Here is an 18,295-nt window from a genome sequence, read left to right as displayed (position 1 = left end):
GGGTGATTTGAAAATAAGGGTGGCTGGGAGACAATAATTGATGTGACTGTAAATGATCAGTCCAGAACAAGGAAAATAACTAATGGAGAATTTAACAGATAGTGCTGTGTTTTCCACAGAGAGGAGGGTTTTATTGTACTGAAAATACAAAGTTCTACTGGAAATGACTGAAACTGGCAATTATTTTCATTATAGATGATTATTTTCCTGATAAATTAATCTATCTGTTTGGCCTACAGCATCAGAAATGTATTCAAAAATTCCCATTACAGCTTCATAAATCTCAGTGTCATTGAAGTCCTTGTTTTGCACACCAGCAGCTCAAAACTTCAAGGTTTAGTGGATCTGGATACACGTAGTTGCACACAGATTAGAAATGCAGCAGATGTAATGCACAGAGGACATCAAGCTGAAGCTAATTTCCAAACAAAAACTGAAGGAGAAATAAAACGGATGAAAAAGTTTAGGATCACCATGACAAAGAAAAACCCTGAAAATCCTCCCAGTTGAGAAGCTGACAACTTATTTTAGCTCTAATATAGAGAAAAATGTGTTTTAACTGTCGGGGCAAGCAGCAGATTGTTCAAGCTAAACACATGGTCGGGACATGCTGGGGACCAGTGATCAACATGCATACCAAACTCTGTCCTGTACTGTTGCTCAGTTCCCACTTACATGTCGTCCCCCCTCTGTCTCCCCCCATTTCCTGTCAGCTCACACTCGTCCGCTGCTGATTAAAGGCATGATTGTGCAAATAAAATCTTTAAAAACCTGCAGGGTCACCCGGTTTGCTTGTCAAACAGATGCTGAAGACGTGAAGACAGTCGTCCTCTGTGAACGTGCAGAGCGGCGTCGAGCTTTGACTGGTAGCTGCTGGCTGTTTGTGTTGGATTGGGAGACAAACCCTTGGGGGCCCCATGCAGCGAAATACAGGAATGCACCCTGATCTGGGAGGATTTCAGTGCTAAGACATGATTTATTGGCTTAACAAAGATTGCTTCACTGCTGAAGAGACAGAGCAGGGATACAATTAAAACGTGGGCTGAGGTAAAAAATAAGCTGCTCTCCATTTAGCCAGCGACACATTAAAGTGCTGCCTAAAGGAAATCTGTGAGCTCCATGAAAACTTCTGCTCTGCGTCACCTTTTTAACCTCTGTACCATCTGTTTCAGGCCGTGTGGGCTGGTTCGTGTTTAGATGGCTGCATCTTTTTTCTCTTTTCTCTTGGCTCTGAGCGTTCTGCTTTGGTTGAAATGTCTCATCAAACGCTGGAAGGGTTGTTGTGAAATAGAGACATTCATGGTCTCCAGAGGATAAATAACACACCTGGCATGAAAACAATCGGTCTATGTCTGTGATATTCCACTCAGTATTTGACACAGTAAATATGCTGTTTAATGACTGCTGTTGGTCGAAACGTCACTTATAAATTATGATGCCAGTGTGCAGGTACTCCTTCTATGAGTTTCTCCAGAAGATAACTGTTAGATGGCAGTTGTGGAAAGTAACTAAGTACATTTACTCAAGTATTGTACTCAAGCACAGTTGTGATGTGCTTGTACTTCCTGACGCTTTATACTTTTACTCCACAGTTCAAAGGGAATTGTCTGACAGCTTCAGGCACTTACTGCAGATTCAAATTATTAAGAAAATATTCATGAACAGAGAAGTTATGACGAACTATTATTTATTAAGCTACCTGACAGTAAAGTGGTTAAACTTAGCTCCACCTTTACCAGCTGCAGCATTCAGGTGATGTGCACATGAATGCATCACCAACTAACATAAAATGTACATTACATCTGAAATGGGCCATCCTGCACGGTGAATACTTTTACTTTGGGTACTTCTGAGTATATTCTGACACTAATATTTTTGAACTTTTAGTGACACGTTGAACGCATGATTTTAGCTTGTGACAGAGTATTCATTTACTGTGGTATTGATATTTTTACTCATGTGAAGGATTCTTCCACCACTGTTGGCAGGATTACTGTGTAATTTAGACCTTTCATCTCCTGACCTTTCATCTCGTGCCACCATAAGGTCAACATTATGATATGGTCTTGTTGTTTCTGTTATTTTCTCTGACTCATTTTTCTGTTTTCTATTCTTTCTGTCTTTCTTTTTCACTTTGTGGCAAGTCTGTACTCGGCAGCAGAAAGCAGGGCATACTCGACATTCCTAAGGAGTGTCTGAGAGTCAAACTACTCTGACAGGCGGAAGAAGGAAAGAGTCTCACACTCACACACACACACACACACACACACACACACACACACACACACACACACACACACGGAAAGCCAAGTCTACAGAAGCTACACTAATGATGTGTACTCGCAGATACTCTCTCAGTGTGTACAGTCATTAACTGACTTTAGAGGATGAATGCTCTTGCAGTTCACAGAACAGGGGATGTGGGAAACGCCCGTAACAAGCGCAGAAGTACTTATACATGACATCACTTTGCCTGACTCACAGCTGGGATAGTCACCGCATCAAATGCCAGCTTGCCATGAACACTGAAACACACCCCGGCACGGACAGATCCGCAAGAAACTGGCCGCCATATTGGATCATTTGGGTACATTTCATTCACTGAGGTAACGGAGCTTGGAGCCTAAATGTCCGAGTAACTTGCGCAGTAACATTTGCCCTTTCTGTCAATCTCAGATACGCCCTTTTACCTCTCGATGCATGCGATGATAGCCAATCACATTAGGCTATTTTCTAAAATGACAGCGGCTCTGACCAATGAGAGGTGCGAAATTTGACAGAAGGGGCGGGAGAAGGGCGTGTCTGTGGGGCCTAGGGTGTCGCCGTGGTGGCTCCCATTCGAAGGCGACGGCGGTCGTCTATATTTCGGTTCTAATCTCATCAGAAAACAGCGAAATAACTGCGAGCAGACAGTGAATTTGACACACTTTAGCCTTGAGACCTTTTCCAGATTCTTCTCGGTCGAGCTTGTGTCAGGGCTCTGGAATGACGGGGTGTGCCGAGAATTTGAATTAGCTCGCCGTTAGTTTGAAGAAAGAGTGAGTCGGGGTAGAGAGAGAGGAGCCATTTTGTCCCGACTGTGTGGGAGAAGAGAAAGAGTGGAAAAGAGGAATCACACGGGAGGAGAGCCTATTTTTGCTTTCTGTTCTCATGCTGTAGAGGGGAAAACAGTCGGGCTTGGGAAATATAACTTCTCGGACACGTCTACGGGCACGTTATTTCGGGTGGTATTTAGCCAACTAGCTTGCCAGGCTAATCAACAAATCCCAGATTGTTAACTGTTAACCGTCAAGAGAAGCGGGGCAGTTGGTCAGGTTGGCTAAGGAGCTGGCTTTAGACTCCACATTGGCGTGCTAGGTTATCAGCTTTTTTTGTATCTTGTCTGGGTGAACACAAGCTGTTTTTCAATGGCGAAGAAGACGTACGACTTGCTGTTCAAGCTGCTTCTGATCGGAGACTCGGGCGTGGGGAAGACCTGTGTGCTGTTCCGCTTCTCTGACGACGCCTTCAACACAACCTTCATCTCCACCATAGGTAAGAGGACTTGGGGCCACACATGCGGAATTGTGTGTTGTTACAGGTGTTTCTGATTTAGTTGGCCCCACAGCGGAGGTGGTTTGACAGCTGGGTGAGTCGCCTGACTCTCCTGCAGCTGGAAATGGTAGGCAGGACATATTTGGTTAGCCAGTATGCTATCAGCGTGCGCTGGCCGGGTGACGTTAGCCTCTCTTCAGGCCTGCTCAGGTTAGCTGGAAAGCTAGTTGTGCAGTTTTATGAGCGCTTAGCTCAACACGAGCCACCCCTGTTCCAAATGTCTGCCACTCTAAAAACAAAACATGATTTTTATTATGCTTCAACCTGCCAGTAATAGCAAGTATAACCGGTTTATGTGCCAGAGTGATCGCTGTCATTTCACTTGACCCAGTGGCTAGCGAGCTAACGATGCTATCACTGTGTAGCAGTACAGGGCCGTGCTGCTGTTACAAAAGCACTAAAAACTCCCTGCATAACTGACAGGCATGGACTTACCGGTATCAACACACAGAACTATGAGTTATGAACTACACCTTAACGGTAACAAATCTCTGCATCTTTGTGCAAGATGTTAGATGCCACACAAGTAAAGACTCTCAAAAGCAGCGACGGAAGAAGTATTGAGATACTTTATCAAAGTAAACAGAGCAATACCATAATAGAAAATTCCTCCATCACTAGTGAAAGGCTGGTCTTCAAAACTAAGCAGAAGTACAGTAAAATATGTTTAAAATCGCTAAAAGAAACGTGCTAATTAATAAAAAAGGCTTGCGCATCTATATGATGGTGCTGGTTTTTACTGCTATTTTAATGTGTCAGCAGCGTTTTAATGTTGGTGATGGTGGATTTTTTTTAACTACAGTATATTTACCGTTGCTTAGTCTCACCAAGAGCAGGGGATCATATCTTGTGTATGTCAAATCTGAATCTGCCTGTAACTTGTGACTGAAACTGTCAACAGTTGTAGTGGAGTGAAAACTCTGATTTGTATTCAAGTAAATGTATGTTGTTTTTCCACTTTCCATGACTGCTCCAAAAAAGAACCATAAACAATTCATCATGGTGCCATCATCAGCTTTTTTTCCCCTCTGAGCTCCACGCATGCGTCCAACATCACGCTCACATGAGTCAAGTGTCAAACTATGTCAAATCCCTGCACAGCCTAAGTGAAGGCTCCATTTACTCCTGTTGCTTAAGATCAGTGCTGAGTAATAATGTAACATTAGATGTGTTTTTCTGAACCACATGAAGCTGACTGTTGGCAACGCACAAGCATTATGTCCTTGATCTCTTGATTGAACTTTAATTTCAGGCCTAGGTTTTCGTAAGTGTTGACAGCTCCTCCTGTATTGCTTAAGCACATACAACCGTAATGGACGACCGTGTTCCCAGTAGCGTCCAGGTTAGATTAGATTTGTCAAGGTACAGCAATGAACAGTTGTGTTGCAAAGCTTGCTGTCACGTGCATTTGCTTGTGGTTATGTTGTTTTGTCTTTGCAGTTAGCCTGCAGTGTTTATGTTGTATTCCAGTCGGTCTTGTTTCTCAAAATGAAGTCATAATCTGTGCTGTCACATTAGAAACAAAATTACGGAAATAATGTGCCTTATTTACTTAAAAACCAGCATATCAAAGCTCTGTCAGTTCAAGGGAAGGCTGTGTGATGATGGTCAGATGCAAACTGACTGGTTCTTTTAGCAGTCAGACCAGTTCTGATCCTTGCTCCCTGCAAAGTTAGGTAGTAAGTCAAGTATTTCAGTGTTTGCAGCAACTACAGCTGTAATTCTTTTCCTCGCCTTTTGAAAAGTATAATAAATTTAACATACGCTGCCTATCCCCAAGCAAAACATCAGAATAAGCTCCAACAGAACCAGTTTAGCATGAACATGATAATGTGCTTGAACTTGCTATGGCAGCTATGTGGATAACCAAATTGTACACATTCTCTTTTTGTTTATTTTATTTAATGTGTATAAATATACTGCCAACTTTTATTTTTGTGAACGAGTTATTTAAAGTATCAAGAATACCAGAAATGATGGTGAGTTTGTCTAAAATGTGGGATGGCGGGTGGCAAGTCGAGAGCTACTGGCAAGACACAAACATTAGGAGTCACAAACCAACATCGGATTAGTCCTGTCGGGATGTTCATGAAAAAGCTTTCACTGGCTCCCTTTGACAGCCGTCCCCTGAAAAACAGCAGGACAGACACAAGCGTCTGTCTCAGCTCGTCTTTGTCCTGTATCTGTTTTCAAAACAAAGAAGCACGTGACGTGATCAGTCGTAAAAAGTTAAGAACCTGGCGTATGTAGTCTCTCAGCACATCATATAATCCAGAGCTGTAGTTGTCAAGGAGCTCTGATTGTCAACAATATACAGTAAATATGGGAAATTACTGTGATATTGATTTTAGATATTGCCTGTTGGGTTTACTGCAGGAAATAGCCAGAGCCTTCGCAGAAGTACTGTGCGTTCTGTGTTGCAGTTGATTGGATTACTGTGTGGTTATACTTGATATGATAATATATTTAATAGTTGTTTTCATCATTGATTGTTCTGCCGATTATTTTCTAGATTAATCTTTTGGTAAATAAAATGTCAGAAAATAGGCAAACATACCTTCATAATTTCTTACTGCCCAAGGTGACATCTTCCTGGCCTCATGCTAGATAGAGAAAAGCAGCAAATAAGATGTAAAAAGGTCATATTTGGCTCTTGTGCCTTAAAAAATGACTGAAGTGATTAATCAGTTGCAAACTTAGTAGCCCACCGATTTTTTTTTTTGTGGATTGATTAATTGTTTTGTCTCTAAATACGTGATGAGTGGACAGTTGCAGTCGTCTTAATAGCTCTGAGCACAAGCCTCTTGGTGTGTGATGATCTGCTTTTGCTTCTGTTGCTGTGTGGTTAGAGGTTTTATCTTTTTGGCCGGTGTTTTGTTGGCTGTGATGGTTGCTATTGTTTTGGCATACACTACTGTAAGTTTAGTGGATGCAACGAACGCGTCATAGCACTTCAGTGCAGCAAGTACAAAATGTACAGACCTGAAATTACTAGAATCCATCTTAGCAAACAAAAATTCCAGGCTTAACTTTGAGAAAAGGCCCTAAACATAAACCAGGTACAGCCTGTGACGTCTGAAGTGTCGAGCGTAAACTTTGGGAAGAAAGAGCATGTGAAACAGGAGTGTGCTCTTCCTCTGACACAGTACTCATACCTTTGGAGACACAGATGCACAGCTGCTTCTCAAAATACCCCCAACTGGAAAACCCCCCTCTCTCATCAGTCAGTCATCCTCATTTCCAATCTCTCTCTGCCCTTCCTCCTTGTGTATTAGAGGTTATGCATATTAAGACTGCTGAATATGCATGATGCTGCGATCTGAAATCTCTTTCCACAACACATCATGAATTTTGCATGGAAACTGGCGATGGCTACAGTGGAATTCATACTTGTGGAAGGAATGGTTCCTCTGGGATTAAAGAGAAAGCCGTCCATAAACCATGTACTCTCCGTTTTAAGATGTCCAATTCAACATTTAGCCGTTCGTGGAAAGTGCCGGTCTGCTCTGAAGTGCGCCCATTTTTCCAGTGATTGGGCAAACGTGTGATTGCATAATGCACATATTTTCTTGACAACTTGCCAGTGCACCTCACCAGGAAAGAAAAACACAGATTCACTCAGTGTTTTCACTCCTTGCCAGGAACACACAAATATTAAGTCATCCCTGCTGAGCTTGATTTTGGAGAAAACAGCATTTAGTCCTTGTATTATGCCCGGCTTTTAATCAGTGCATGCTCGCTCCTGTTGAATGTTTTTGAGCTGAACTATGAATGTCGGCGTGTTTAACTGTCTCATCTGCAGAACCTCGATTTTCTGTCTTTTTGTTTCTAGCTAACCATATCTCTGTCCCTCCCTCCCTCCCTCCCTCTCTCTGGGGAGTGCATAATATTTAGTGAGTCACACCTTGGCAGCCAGTCGCTTCATTATTCTATGGTTGTGCCCCACCTAGAGCACAGCTGTTTCTTGGACTTTTTAACCTACCACAATGTCTGACCAGAGCCGAGCTGACAGCTCACAATTTAATGGGAAAGCACAACTTTTTGGCCAAAAAGTTTCAGTCATGAGTCACTCCTTTATAAACTGGCCTCCTCTCGGTCTGCAGGATTATGACAGATTAATTCATTAGGATCGTTTGTCTACAAATTTTCTAGGGTTGCAAATTATGATTATTTTCATTATCAACAGCAAATTAAGAGCTAATTTGATAATTGATTTATTAATTTAGTCATTTGCTAAATGTCATATTCATGCTGGGTCCAGCTTGTTAAATGAGAGGCTTTGCTGTTTTTCTTTGCCTTATATGACAGTAACTTGAATATCTTGGACTTCTGGACTATTGATTCTCAACAGGTCTCAACAGTTGGTAGTAAGTTAGATAGGACACAATATGAGACAACTGGCCAAGAAAGACTTGTTGACCCCCTGAAAGAAAACGTGGTGGAGCGTCTCTGCATCACAAAGAATCAAATCCAAAGTCCAACCAAAATGGAAACTGAAACAAGTCAGTTTCCACGTAGAAAGAAATGGACACGTAGGAAAAACTGCGTGCTCTCCCACCACAGCCTGTCCTCTGACTGCACCGTCAGTGCAAAGGCTCCAACCAAAAAATGAGAAAAAGCCTGAAGGCTTCAACATCAGATATGACTAATATGCTTCAAATATGCACAATATCATGTTTCTAACCAAATGCAGGATTCACAGTAACAAGGTTATTGCAGTGCATGTAAACATATTCTCAGTTTTCCTACTTATAACCTGTGTGTGTGTGTGTGTGTGTGTGTGTGTGTGTGTGTGTGTGTGTGTGTGTGTGTGTGTGTGTGTATGTTTGTGTGCGTGCGTGCCCCCATTGTTGACCAGCTGCTGATCCCACAGCTGTCTGCTGATAGGCTCAAGGTCTGGGCATGACACTGCAGAATCAGGAAGAGATAATGTTATTGTCTCTCTGATGGGAGCACTTGTCACTCACTTTCTGTTCCCTCTCCTCCTAAATGTCTTTCTGTGGCTGTTTCTCATTCTTTATTGTTGACCTCTGCATTTCTCTCGCTGGCCTTCTTCTCTCATTCTGTGTTTGCATCAGGGCCAAAGTCTGTTTGCAAGCCTTCATTTCTTCATTCACCTCTCTGTCATTGTCAGCACTTCACGTGCTGGTTATTCATATATTTTTGAGAGATATGCATGCTGATATGTTTTCTTCTCCTTTCAGGAATAGACTTCAAGATCAAAACTGTTGAATTACAAGGAAAGAAGATCAAACTACAGATCTGGTGAGTCCGACGCTGCTTTTTAGTTTGTATCGTCAAGTCAAGGACATTGTTAGTCATCTTTCAGTTCATCCTCCTCGGTTTGTGCCTTGTTACATCATAGTGAAACATCTGTTTGACATACCTCCCTCAAGCCCAGAAATATGCAGAACAGGAAATGGTCATCAGTCCATCAGGAAGTCTGCTGCGGGGTTATCATTGTTGTCCACAGCAGCTGATTTTCCCCAACTGAAATGACTTGATTTTACCATTTTCTTCTGCAGATATCTATTAACACCTGGTGCATTTAATTGATTCATTGTTTGGTGTAGCTGGATGTGTTGTCTTCATTCTGTCCAGACAGCAGTCCAATACTGAGAAGACGTCTAGTTTACTGTCATATAAGATGAACTAAAGCAGGAAGCCTTAATATTTGAGAGGCTGGATGCTCAGAGTGTTAGTTTTACCAGTTTATAATCATGTTTTGTGAGGATAAACAATGCATAATTGTTGGTCAAATGTCACAAGGTTGGCACACAACACTGTGACTAATATACAGCCATTTTTACCATAATATGAGCTTCTGCATGCAGACAGAAGTTATTTTATTCAAGGGTAATCACTGAGAGACGTCTGCACATCCACACCCACTGTTGTGTGAGATTTTCTTCCAGTACTTAAAGAGTATCTATGTTGATTCATCAGTATTTTCGTGGACAAACGGTTTGTTGCTAAAATCAGTAATGATCAATAACGAACTAATCATTGCAGCCCTAGATGTATTTTCAAAGGTTGAAGGCTTTAAGTGCAGTGCTTTTGGTCTGTTTTCATCTCTGTGGCATCAGTCGTTCCTCTAGGAAAGCACAGAGAAGACTTTTCATATTAGAAATAAGAAAACTAAGTGCTTCTGTTTACTGTCTTACTCATCCTGTCATTTGACAGGGGATAAGGATAAGTACCAGACGATCAAGGATCTGTTCATCTGGAGCCTCTGTGACTTGTTCTTCTATAAACTTCTGTTGGAACATGTTTAACAAAACCCTCACAATAGAACAAAAGGATCTGTCAGTTCATGTGAACCTCCTGATGGTTTGGTTTGCATTCAGTCATGGGTTTGATATAATAATCACATTTGGCCTGATGCTGTCCATTAAACCTCTCTCATGGCTATATGTATTTCAGCCTCTGTCCGAATCACGTGTCCTCTTCCTGTCCAAACACATTATGTCTGGATTCGATCTCCTCTTCGTAGCCTGAGCACCCAGAGATGTGGTCATTCTCACCAGATTAGAATCTTTTACACAGCCGGCTCGTATTTTGAACGTCATAGTGACACAACTATTGTCAGCATATTTGATTTGCTCACGTGAGCCTGGTGCATCTGGGCTTCTCCTTTCCGTATCAGCACAGATGGACAGTGCTGGCAGTGTTTCACCTGATAGGAAAATGTCATCTCTGAGACGTGTGAGGACGTGGTTAGCCTGCAGTGGATTTTACTGTGTGCGTTTAGCAGGTTCAGCTCGCCTTGTAAGGCTCACCAGGCTCCTCGAGTATCGTAATTTAGAGACAGTTTTTTAATTAAAATCATCAACACCTCAAAATAAGATGCTTTTTCTGCTCAGAGTCAGACTTGTGATAATGGATCATTAAACATTTTATCAGCCTCTTTGGTGATTAAGTTAATTGCATTACAATGACTGACAGATGTCAGTAACTAAACAGCCAAGTACAGATCAGAAACTCAGAGCTAATGTAAATGTACTCTAAACACTATTATATAATCATACTGTTGTTTGCTCGTCTGCCTCAAACGAAACGTTTTAGCATTTGTTGCTGATATGTGTTGTGATTTGTAGTCATGGAAAGTGAGAAATCTCAGCATCTTGTGAAGTCATCTTTGAGTCATTGGGATGTAATACAAGAAAGTAGTGAACAGAAACAAATAAAGTGTGTGTGTGCGCGTGTGTGCAGGGACACAGCAGGCCAGGAACGGTTCCACACCATCACCACCTCCTACTACAGAGGAGCCATGGGCATCATGCTGGTCTACGACATCACTAATGCCAAGAGCTTCGAAAACATCAGCAAATGGCTGCGCAACATTGACGAGGTAAAACACACACACACACACACACACACACACACACACATTCTGAGCTGATATCATCATGTGGATTTATGTTGCTGCGTAAAATCTTATCAGAGATGTTATCAGGATTTTTCTTGGCTTTTGGACAGGTGACTGTTGGCACTCCTTCCTCTATTGTTAAATGTTTGGCGTAATGGCAGTGGCTTAAATACTTTAAGGGAATGTAGCCAGCACGGCTAACTAGCTGGCCGATCTGTGTGCAGTGAGCTGTGTAGCAGGAGTCTGTGACTAAAAGACATCAGATGAGCCAGATGTCTTTGTGCATCTGGCTCAGTGTAGAGGAGCCAGAGGTTGTACTGTTTTACCTCTTGAGTATTGGTAAAAGCAGGAGTTCAGCACCAGAGAAAACGACGGCACGTCTGCTGTGTCAAGCTTTCAGTTTTACTGTCATCAGGAAGGAGGAGATTTGACAGCTGATTAACGCACACGGATTGACACAGTGACAGTTGTGTTCATGGTGCTGCAGGCACAGACACTTGTGATTTGTCAGATTAAACGTCAGCATTGAACAGTCACAACATTATGTAAACAATCGTACCTCTTTAGGAGCTTCATACCATTCATCATCGTACATCTGCTAATAGCAAACTGTTCTTTGCAGAGCAGTCAGCATGATTTGTAAATTCTAATTTTTTCAGGTTTGTCATCGCTTCACTCTCAAAATGAACGTTCTGTGTTTTGTCTTTTAGAAACAGCGTTCCCTGTTACATTAAAAAGAGGTTACACAATACCTGAGCGCTGTGTGAGATCATTAATTAAACGTCTGTGGGCAATATGGGTTGATGAAAGGGGATTAATCAGGATCTGTGAGGACCAGTGTCTCCATCACTGTTTTGTCGTAATGGATATCAGGCCATAAGGGCAGGGAAGCGCAGCCTAATGTACGTTTAAGCATTTAGTGCCATCATCCTCCACCAGGCCTGATATTTCAGAATGATTGGGAGAAACGCCGTCTGTAACGCTGCTCATGGTTTCACGGGTTGGCCTGCTGCTGAGATCACCCTGTCAGAGGGAGATGCCTCTCTGTGGATAATTGGGCCTCTGTCCATCTATATTGTTTTTTCCGTGTTGGTGCTTGGTGGTTCTTTTCCTTGCACAGTGTGCTGTGTTACATATATTTGCATGGGCGTCTCGCTATTTCTATTCTACGTTGAAAATACAATTTGCCAGAGAAGGAAACGTCAATACGGTTGTTTCTGTAAAGAAGAATTAGAGAATTTAAAACCGACAATCTGTCGATGTTTGCAAATCAAGACTTGATAGTCTAACAGTGGCAGAGCAGCCAGTGCTGGAAGAAAACGTTTAAATCGAGTTGATCGTGACCTCAAAATTAAAAGTCAAATCAAATCGTGGGTTTGGGGAGAAGTGACTGTCGCAGGGTCGTGGCTGCTATCATACTGTTTATCTCAGTAGTGATTATTTGATTATGCGAGTAATCTTGTTGCATCCCTGCCAGATCAAACACGTCAGGGGGATTACAGTCACAATCAATTGCTCTCATTATCAGTCTTTATTATTCCAGGAAGCAACGATTCACTTTCATATTATGACACATGATTGGTATGGAGGCGTTGTAAATGAAGGGGGATGGCTGACACCGCCAGGCACTTCTCTCAGTTTTTCTTTGCTTTGAGCTCGGTCAAGGAAAGGAAACACAATGCATTTCCTGCTAGCTACGACCTCGGCCGTGCTCATGTTGCACTTCCGTGTGTGAAAGCTTGTTGGTCACTCCTGAGAGAGCTAATGGGAGCTAATCGAAAGCAGTGGTTTCTTGTTTTGGCTCATCGCCCCTCAGAACCAAGGGACACCTTCCAAAACCTCATGTGCAGGTTTGCATGTTTTCTAAGTTAAGATGCCACAATTTCCCCTTTTTGTGTGTGTTCGATATCATTCTAGATTGATGAGGCATTTTTTCACTATTGTCTGACATTTCATGGACCAAAGGATTCAATTCAAATATTTCAGCTGCATCCCTGAAAACAATCTGACATTAACAAGTCTAAACATGTAAATCTGTACTCTTGGGTAGCGTAGATATGCTGTGTGTCTTCCTGTGCTTTTAATCACCTTGAGACCCTTTGAGGGCGTCCTGGCTCATGGTTTGGGAACCACAGAGATGACGGAGGAGGACGATGTCTCAGCAACAAAATTAAGAAAACCGCTAACTTGTACACTCAGCCACTGGCCCTCTGGTGTCCAATAGGAGCTTTGATATGTTAATAAAGAACCTGTTTATCACCTGTGTGTGCGTGTGTGTGTTTCATCGGGGCTGATTGATTGGCTGGCCTGTCGTGTCTTGTCCAGTTGAGAGTGGCTCAAAACAAACACGCTGCTGTCGTTTGGGTGAAATCAGATCAAGTTTAGTGTTGCTGATTTGAAAATGTCCAATAACATTTTCTCTCTTCTTTTAATTTTTTTCAGCATGCAAATGAGGACGTTGAGAGGATGCTGCTAGGCAACAAGTGTGACATGGAGGACAAGAGGGTCGTACCAAAAGCCAAGGGGGAGCAGGTGAGATGGTGCAGTCCACTGCAGCTATAAGCAGCTGTTCGTCATCGAGGCCCCCACGCGCTGATTGGCTGATTTGTTGCTGCTCAGTTCACAGACCTGAATCCAGGAAGTCTTCTGTTCATGAAGTCCCTGCAGTTAATCACATTTCAGTGCCGTGTTTTAACTCTGACAGCACGACACAACATTTACAAGACTGAACGTCAGGAGAGAGGACGGCTGCCATGTTTGTTTAACACACAGTGTTTGGAGAATGGGTTTAAACTCCGTTATTAGAGCTGGTGAAAATAGTCTGGAAGCTTCTTGAACGTACTTGTGAAACGCCAGCTTGCACCATCCACTAAAACACTGCCTCCTTATAGAACTTTGCTGTAAGCTGCTGTTTGTCTTTGCATGCCACAAAGGCTTATGCCTCCTATAACACGTCAGTGACGGCCGCCAAGGAACATGAATGAAAAATACAAATGTGAAGTTTGAGCTGAAGATGTTTGAGAAGCCGCATTTCACAAAAGTTTGTTTACTTAATGAAAGAAAGGTTTCAATTATATTTGAGCCTCCAGACAAGTTGCAGACCTGCTTTGTGGTCTCGTCTTTAGCCGCACTGAAGTTCAGCCCCTTTGTTTCTGCCTCGATGAAGAACGCTGTGGCTGCGTCTGATTTGCTGAAGATCTGATAACATGACGGTCAATTTGCTCCAGAAAAGCTTTTATGTTGTTTTATGTATGTTATCTTCGGGGTTTATAGCTGCTGCATTTAAACAGTCCTGCATCTTTTATGAGTATGCGAAATGGATAAACTGGTTTAACTGATGACACTAGAATACGCTGCGTGTTTATGGCCGAAACGAAAGGGGTGGCTCTACTTTCTGGACACGATCTTTACAGCCCAGGGCTTCATTCAGCCTGTGAATAGGCAGTTAACAGAAGTCTAATTGGTTTTCAATGTGCAGTCACAGTTGTAGAAGAACAATAAAACAACTGCAGCACATGCAGGGCTGCTCACGGAGCTGGCTGGATCTGAGGCTTCACTCAGGACATATGAACAGCTCACTGACATCAAGTAGAAATATCACAGCCACTGTTTGTGATGCTGAGTGTGGGCTACAGTTTGAGCCTCTACACACCAATAATGCTTCACGATATGCACTAGATAGACTCACACACACATTTGTACTTTCTGTTGACTCTTTAATACAGTTAAATGGAAATCAAGATGGCGTCACCCAGCAGGACAGTATGTAATGTGTACGTTTAGTCTGTGGCGGCTCTTCCCCTCTCGTGTTTCATATCTTTGTGCTCAACATTTCTCAAGCATTGTAGCAGGATTGTTATTTCCCCCTCATGTGAGCACACTGACAGCAGACAGGGAAGTTTTCTGCTTTGATGGGAGTGACCGTGGGGACTTCTTCACCCGCTGACGTCCTCTGTGAGCATGCAGGGTTTGGTGTTCGGGTATGAAATCCCCAGCGCGACGCCCAGTCAGTCAGAATAAGTGGAAAACATCTGTGTGGGCGTGCAGGGCCTTTAAGAGCTCCGGCTCATTGTACCAAAGCAAACTAGCAGCGACTGGTCTGTCGGCAGATTTAGCAACATCAGATACAGATCTGCTTACTCATACACACACCTAGCTGACTAGAGTGGAAGTGTGTGTGTGTGTGTGTGTGCTGGAGTTGGTAAGACCAGTGATACCTGATCTGTGTCCCGCTCGGCGGATCAGCCACTTTATTTTTGGAGCTTCTTTCACGGCGGCCTCGCTCGCCGCTCTAACTGCGCTCTCTCCTCCGCAGATTGCGAGGGAGCATGGCATTAGGTTTTTTGAGACGAGCGCCAAGGCCAACATCAACATCGAAAAGGCTTTCCTCACGTTAGCAGAAGACATCCTGAGAAAGGTGTGTGCGCACTTTCATCTGACTTACATGTGTTTGTGTGTTCAATAATGATGTGTAACAGTGTTTGTACAAGAATGCTTTTATGATGGAAGTCCAGTGTGAATTCATTGTCTGTTGTATAAGTGCATCAATGTTTATTATTAGTGTTTCTTAGTAAATATAATGTCAGTATTCTGCCTGCTTTACGTGGCTAAATACGTGCTGACTGGTGGTGGCGCCACTGCTGGTCAGTAAAATGCAGTTGATGTAAAAATGGCAGAACATCTGCACACATCTGGAAGTCCACTGTGATCTTTTTAATTAGTCCATGCTTGTGTTTCCTGCTTCTTTGTCTGAAGGTATTTGGATATGAAATCATGATAGATGTATTGTTCACGTCCAGCGTAGCCACGCTAACCTCCTGTAACAGCCTGCACTTAAAGTCTTGCGTTTGATGCCTTTGTCGTACATCTGTGACATCAAACGCCGTATTTCCACGCGGAGCGGCTGTAGAGGAGGTTGAACCGGCAGCTAGTTCAGAAGTTGGAGAGACTGGAGAATGTGATGCGTCTCCGCATCACCACAGCGCTTAATTTATGATGGCGTGACAAATTTAAGCTTCACCGAAAAGGTCGATTTTACTGCCATTTGGATGATATTTCCACTGCTTGTTCGACTTTGCCGCGCTGCATCCAGCATCAGAGCAGCAGCCCGAGGTTTGACTCGAGGGGCTTCTCACTGATGGGGTCCGCCCCCCTTTAGTTTATGGTGTAAGCTTTCGCTGCACAGAACGGATCTCTGATGCTGTGTACTCGTTCTCCACATCAGAAATGCTCCTCGTAGTCAGCAGAAAGATCGCGGCTCAGTGTTGTTTTGCATCATCGCCGGCAGGTGTCTGTCACACAGCGGCCATTTTTGCATCAAACACGACACATTGCATTGTGGGAGGAAGTAGTGTAAATACCATGGACGGCATCTTTAAGGGCTGTATCCACTTTCATGCATTTAATAAGCTGTATTTTCTGTGTGTGCGTGTGTGTGCGCGCGTGTGTTTTCTGCCTCAGACGCCTGTAAAAGAGCCCAACAGTGAAAACGTCGACATCAGCAGTGGAAGTGGAGTCACAGGCTGGAAGAGCAAGTGCTGCAGTTGAACAACTTCTCTGTTTCACTCACACTAACACGCACACACACACAGACACACACTGACACGCACACACACACATTCTCTCTCTCTAACTGCTAACTCTCTCGCTCTCTAACCTGTCTCATGAGTTTTCTTGCACACTGACACTCTCTGTCTGTCTCGATCAGAATAAACCAGTAAACCACTTCACTCGTCTAATACCCCGCCCTCCCTCCCCCCACCCAATCATATTCTTCCACTCGCCATCTGATGATCATTTTTATTTCTGATAAAAAGAGAAATCCAGTCACGTTTCTTGTCATTTGTTTTAAGAGTTGTAAAAAAAAAAAAAGAAAAAAAATGTGAAAAGACAAGCTCATATTTTTAATATTTCCTTTGCCTGAGCTCACCTGGTTGGACACCCACCCCTAACCCCACCCCTCCCCACCCACAGCACTCACCTTCAGTCAGAGGAAATCAAAATAAAAGAAAATCCAACAAAAAGACAAACGTAGGATTAACATTTTGTACACTTAGTGGGGTTTCTGTTGTCTAACCGTATTGGTCATTTACAATTTGTTACCAAGTGACAGAGGCGTGGCTAGCTCCTTTTGTATGTGGGGGTTTATTTTGTCCTGTGCCTTATATGGAAGACAGGGGCGGGGCTGTGTGGTGGGCGGAGCCACATCCACCCAATGGAATTACAGTAAAATATTCTGTTGGTTCAGACTCCTGAACTGAAGCAGAAGCGTTTGAATTTCTCCTCCAGCCAAGAGAACGGCATTATACAGTATGTCCTGTTTATTGATGTTTTATTTTTATCTGTATCATTTATTTTACTTTTGTTTTTGATTTCTTTTCCCCTATTTGTTTTGTTTTTTTGTTTTGTTTTTGCTCCTGCATGCAGATTTCTTTGGGTTGGAAGCGTTTCTGTAACGTTGTGTAACGTTTGCCACTGGGTAACTGTGGGCGGGAGGTACAGAAGTTCTCTTTGGAAATTCAAACAGTTTTGCAGATCCATTAAAAATAAGCTTGTTTAAGTTACCTTGTTTGTCCTCAATGATGTGCCTGTGTGCTTTCATGTCTACACTCGCGTTGGATTTGAAACCTCGCCTCACAGGTGCCGTTAATAACAGTAATGATGGCTCCACGTTGGTCTCCTGGCTGAACCATAGCTGTGAACTTTAAGGTCTAATGGATTACACCTGTTCTCATCAGGCCTGTTACTTAATCACCTTTTTGTTTGGTGACGTGAGGCTGGCAGGAAAAATGGTAAGAGTGAAAATTCATTATTAGTGTATCGTCAGTGTTGTGGTGGAATCTGAGAAAATACAAGTTATGAGTACGGTGAAAATGAAGTCTTTGCAGCATCGGGGCAGCCACTAATCTATGAATATAGAAAAATGCTTTCAGATTAAATGTTTGTTTTCAGTTTTTGACTAAAACTGAGCAGATGAAATTCAAAAGGCATTTTCTAACTAACTTGACTAATATTTTCACTGGCTTTGCTCTTATTCCAGGCAAACAGGTGGAAAGTTGCTGTTTGTTCAAAAAACCTTTGCTGCTATCAGTGTCGTTGTCTGGCGCCCTCTGGTGGCTGCAGCCTTAAAATCATCACACCAGCCGAACTCTGGAAACTTCTGCGAATTACCAAAGTTAAATGGGTTTCTTTCCTGTAAGACAATAGAGAAAGTCCTTTAACAAACTTTTCACATGAAGATCCCTTAGACCTTTATATTGCACCTTTTTAGGGACATATTTAAGTTAATTAAGAGAACAAATTTCCCTGTAACACCATGACATCTCTGCGTCT

At 42.8% G+C, this 18,295-nt stretch overlaps 1 protein-coding gene across 1 annotated transcript; it reads left to right on the top strand.

Moving 5' to 3' along the window:
* Window positions 1-2,787: 2,787 nt before the first annotated feature.
* rab10 (RAB10, member RAS oncogene family) lies at window positions 2,788-17,526 on the top strand. Its single transcript, XM_070986744.1, has 6 exons — window positions 2,788-3,534; window positions 8,799-8,859; window positions 10,807-10,945; window positions 13,406-13,495; window positions 15,279-15,380; window positions 16,424-17,526. The coding sequence occupies exons 1-6, from the start codon at window positions 3,408-3,410 to the stop codon at window positions 16,508-16,510; spliced, it is 606 nt and encodes a 201-aa protein (XP_070842845.1). The 5' UTR covers window positions 2,788-3,407; the 3' UTR covers window positions 16,511-17,526.
* The last annotated feature ends 769 nt before the right edge of the window (window positions 17,527-18,295 follow it).

Source organism: Chaetodon trifascialis, chromosome 19 (genome assembly GCF_039877785.1).
Source record: "Chaetodon trifascialis isolate fChaTrf1 chromosome 19, fChaTrf1.hap1, whole genome shotgun sequence".
In the NCBI taxonomy this organism is placed as follows: domain Eukaryota; kingdom Metazoa; phylum Chordata; class Actinopteri; order Chaetodontiformes; family Chaetodontidae; genus Chaetodon; species Chaetodon trifascialis.
Note: the sequence above shows the minus strand (reverse complement) of the source record. Positions and strands in the feature narration are given on the sequence as shown.